Genomic DNA, 5,000 nt, shown 5'->3' with positions numbered 1-5,000 from the left:
TGATTTTTATCCGTCCATAACAGAAAATCTCGTGAAACAAGCCCTACTGTTCGCATCCAAATTCGACGATATTTCTAGGGATGAGATGCAAATATATTACAAGCAAGAAATTCACTGCTATTTAACAACAGCAAAGCGTGGTGCAAAAGAGGCAAACAATCACGGTTTGATGTAACTATGGGTAGTTATGATGGAGCAGAAATTTGCGAAATTGTCGGGCTCTTTCTTCTTTCAGAACTACAAGCCAAATAAGGCAACAATATAGGACTATATCGCGACGATGGCCTAGCTGCATTCAATGAGTCACCGAGAACCATAGAGATAATCAAAAAAGATATTTGCAGAATATTTGCAAACCATAAACTCAAGAGCACCATAGTCGCCAACAAAAAATCTGTAGATTACTTAGACGTAACTCTAGATCTTGAAAAGAGCTCAGTCAAACCCTATATGAAACCAAACAACACACCTTTATACATCCACAACAAGAGCAACCACCCTCCAAATATCATCCGCAGTATACCAAAAACAATAAATAAAAGGCTTTCTGATATATCTTCGAATGAGTGCATCTTTGAACAAGCGAAACGCCCATATAAGGAAGCCTTATTCAAGAGCGGATATAACTATAACCTCAAATACACCCCAACAGCAGAAAACAGCAGACGTAGAAACAACCGCAATAGAAACATCACCTGGTACAACCCACCATATAGCTCCAACGTGAAAACCAACGTAGGTCACCAGTTCCTCAGATTACTCGATGAGTGCTTTCCCAAAAGCAACCCTCTCCACAAAATTATAAATCGAAACACCGTTAAAATTAGCTATAGCTGCATGCCTAATGTTGGAAAAATAATTTCAGCGCATAACAAAACTCTTCTTTAACAACACAGACAAAGACGCCGTTCCCTCCAGAGAATGCAACTGTAGACGAAGAGCTGAATGTCCACTTGAGGGTAAATGCTTGCAGAAAGGAGTAATATATCAAGCTACCGTTAATACACTCGATGACAACAAGCAAGAAACATACGTTGGTTTGACCGAGAACACATTTAAGACGAGATATACCGCGCACACGAGCAGTTTTCAAAACGCAACACAGAAGAACGCAACAGCGCTAAGTCAGTACATTTGGACACTGAAGGATAGATTCACCCCATACACCATTAAGTGGAACATTTTATCCAAAGCAAAGCCATACTCTCCAGCGAGCAAAAGATGTAACCTCTGCCTGAAGTAAAAACTGTTCATAATGTATAAACCTGAAACCAGCACACTAAACTCCAAGAATGAACTCGTATCAGCATGTCGACACAGACGCAAATACCTTCTGTGCGCATACCACACATCACCTATAGACCTGCATAGTGACGTAACCTCGACGTCACAGAGTCCATTACGTCATCAGCTTCCGTTGACGGTGTAATTAAATCTACATCTCATGAAACAAGCCTGTCATGTAGAGATAAACATACACTTTTAACGGTGTATATATATATATATATATATATATATATATATATATATATATATATATATATATATATATATATATATATATATATATCTTGCTGGCGTATCGTTTAACATCTAATCTAATCTAATCTGTCTCTCTCTCTCTCTCTCTCTCTCTCTCTATCTCTCTCTCTCTCTCTCTCTCTCTCTCTCTCTCTCTCTCTCTCTCCTCTCTCTCTCTCTCTCTCTCTCTCTCTCTATATCTATATATATATATATATATATATATATATATATATATATATATTTCGTACTAGGTGTCATTAAACATTCATTTATTCATTCTCTCTTTCTGTCTGTCTGTCTCTGTCTTTATGTGCGTATATGCGTGCGTACGTGTGTGTTTATGTATGTTTATATAATCCACTTAAACATTAAAATCCTGCTGTCCTGGACATACACCCCAACCAGCAAACTCGTTTGACGAACTTTAGCTGCACTCTTCAAGTTACATGAAACGATTTCTCTCCCCTTAGAAGACTCTCCGGTAAGTTGTTAGCATCAGCAATCAAAAGACAAAGGTGTTAGTATGACCGATGCCGCCATGACGGTAATGAATTCAGTCTGACATCGATGACGTCACTGACAGATTCCCGCCGCTCCCGTGACTAGGAGACTGTCGTCTGCTGGGAGCTAATTGCGATCGCTGTGGTCGAGTTGAATTTTCCTTCAAGATGGTTACAGGTAAATAATAATTATAATTGTTTTTCTTTCTTTAAATATAATACCATGGGCCTAATATTCTAAACTCTCGCAACTTTGCGATCTGGCAGTGCAATGCAAAACAACTTGCAAAGACGATGTGATGTTTAAGACAGTTTAAGATAGTCTAAGAGAGTTTTGTGAATTAGGCCCCTGATCTATGTTACTGTTTACCCCAGATATTTGGCAAGACATAGTCGACTAAAGGTTTTTGGGATATTTTTACCATTTTCAAGGCACTTTTTTCCATTTAAGGCAAACAATATCAATTGACATAAAAATAAATTTCATTAATGTGCTTGCTTTAAATGAATGACAAAATATATAACAGGCATATGTTATTAATTAATAATTGAAATTGATAGGTAGATAACTAGTTGTACGTGCTCATATACCACTGGGGTTTCGAACACGCCCTTCCCGAGTCCGACCACCGATATGATCGGGGACTTGACTCGGGATTATTGAAATTGAAAAAGGCTTGTTTAATCTGAGGGAAGCATGGCACCGATTAAGGCAAGATGGTGCTAGACTATTGAGACGTGATGCCGCACCAGCCTAAAACAAGCTAGGGAAATACTATATAATATACATATACATGTATATACTTTTAAAGAGACTGCCCAGCGATTGCTGTCACTGCATCTAACATAGCCTTTTTAACAACTAATATTACACATTAAATATCAGCGTCTGTGTGTATATATATATATATATATATATATATATATATATATATATCCTCTATCTGGTCGTTCTAATGTTTAAAGGGGCAGACGTAGCTCAGTGGTAAAGCGCTCGCTGGTAGCGCGGTCGGTCTGGGATCAATCCCCGTCGGTGGGCCCATTGGGCTATTTCTCCCTCCATCCAGTGCACCACGACTGGTATATCAAAGGCCGTGGTATGTGCTATCCTGTCTGTGGGATGGTGCATATATAAAAGATCCCTTGCTACTAATGAAAAAGTGTAGCGGGTTTTTTCTCTAAGACTATATGTCGAAATTACCAAATGTTTGACATCCAATAGCCGATGATTAATAAATCAATGTGCTCTAGTGGTGTCGTTAATGTTTAAACTTTAATGTTTGTAATATCCCAAACTTCATTTTACGTACGAAAATATTAGGATGTAAAATTCAGTTTGGTCTACCACAAATGTTATAATGACCCAAAACACATTATTTATTATACAGACACTGACGTTCTAAAAAGAAAGATAGAAATGTTTTATTTAACGACGCACTCAACACATTTTATCTACGGTTATATGGCGTCAGACATATGGTTAAGGACCACACAGATATTGAGAGAGGAAACCCGCTGTCGCCACTTCATGGACTACTCGTTTCGATTAGCAGCGAGGGGCGGGACGTGACCCAGTGGTAAAGCGTTCGCTTGATGCGCAGTCGGTCTGGGATCGATCCCCGTCGGTGGGCCCATTAGGCTATTTCTCTCTCCAGCCAGTGCACCACGACTGCTATATCAAAGGCCGTGGTATGTGTTATCCTGTCTGTGGGATGGTGCATATAAAAGATGCCTCGCTGCTAATCGAAAAGCGTAGGCCAAGAAGTGGTGACAGCGGGTTTCCTCTCTCAATATCTGTGTGGTCCTTAACCATATGTCCAAAGTCATATAACCGTATGTAAAATGTGTTGAGTGCGTCGTTAAATAAAACATTTCCTTCCCTTTCATATGTAATTTTAGATTGTGAAGAAATTAGATTATTAGTGAAACACATCTGAAAATGATAGACCCTAGTTTTTAAACACTACGGCGTGTTTTTCCACCATTAAAGCCTTTTTTTTTCTTTTTCTTTTTTTTCTTTTTTTTTTTTTTTTTTTTTTTTTTTTTTTTTTTTTTTTTTTTTTTTTTTCTTTTTTTTTTTCTTTTTTTTTCTTTTTTTTGATAATAGAAATCAGACATTATTTTCATTATATTGTTTAAATTATCCAGTTCTGTACATCCGAAGTGCTTCGGGTCATCCCGGTATTTCTGATACCACGAAGTGCATTTTTCACATGTTTTAATATCTGATTATAATAGACATATTTCTACATAAGAAGCAATGTTCAAACCACATAGATAGATCGACTAAAAGGTCGTATTGTGGTTTGTATTCAACCAGTGGAATTATTGTTGCATTTACCACAGTTTGACATCCAATAGCCGATGTATTTGTCGTGATGGGGTGTTGTTAAACATTCATTAATTCAACCAGTGGAATTATTGTTGCATTTACCATAGTTTGACATCCAATAGCCGATGTATTTGTCGTGATGGGGTGTTGTTAAATGTCCATTCAACCAGTGGAATTATTGTTGCATTTACCATAGTTTGACATCCAATAGCCGATGTATTTTTCGTGATGGGGTGTTGTTAAACATTCATTCATTCAACCAGTGGAATTATTGTTGCATTTACCATAGTTTGACATCCAATAGCCGATGTATTTGTCGTGATGGGGTGTTGTTAAATGTCCATTCAACCAGTGGAATTATTGTTGCATTTACCATAGTTTGACATCCAATAGCCGATGTATTTTTCGTGATGGGGTGTTGTTAAACATTCATTCATTCAACCAGTGGAATTATTGTTGCATTTACCATAGTTTGACATCCAATAGCCGATGTATTTGTCGTGATGGGGTGTTGTTAAACATTCATTCATTCATCCATCCATCCATTCATTCATTCATTCATTCATTCAACCAGTGGAATTATTTACCATAGTTTGACATCCAATAGCCGATGTATTTGTCGTGATGGGGTGTTGTTAAACATT

The 5,000-nt window shown here is 37.6% G+C and overlaps 1 protein-coding gene across 1 annotated transcript in view; it reads left to right on the top strand.

Moving 5' to 3' along the window:
* The first annotated feature begins 2,128 nt into the window (after positions 1–2,128).
* Positions 2,129–5,000, top strand: part of LOC121373272 — a 24,405-nt gene continuing 21,533 nt past the window's right edge. Inside the window, exon 1 of the mRNA XM_041499793.1 lies at positions 2,129–2,202. Within this exon, the coding sequence (XP_041355727.1) occupies positions 2,193–2,202 (10 nt within the window). The 5' untranslated portion in view covers positions 2,129–2,192. The remainder of the gene's footprint in view (positions 2,203–5,000) is intronic.

Source organism: Gigantopelta aegis, chromosome 5 (genome assembly GCF_016097555.1).
Source record: "Gigantopelta aegis isolate Gae_Host chromosome 5, Gae_host_genome, whole genome shotgun sequence".
NCBI classification, from domain to species: Eukaryota; Metazoa; Mollusca; class Gastropoda; order Neomphalida; family Peltospiridae; genus Gigantopelta; species Gigantopelta aegis.
The sequence above is the reverse complement of the archived record's forward strand: the minus strand, read 5'-3'. Positions and strand labels throughout refer to the sequence as shown.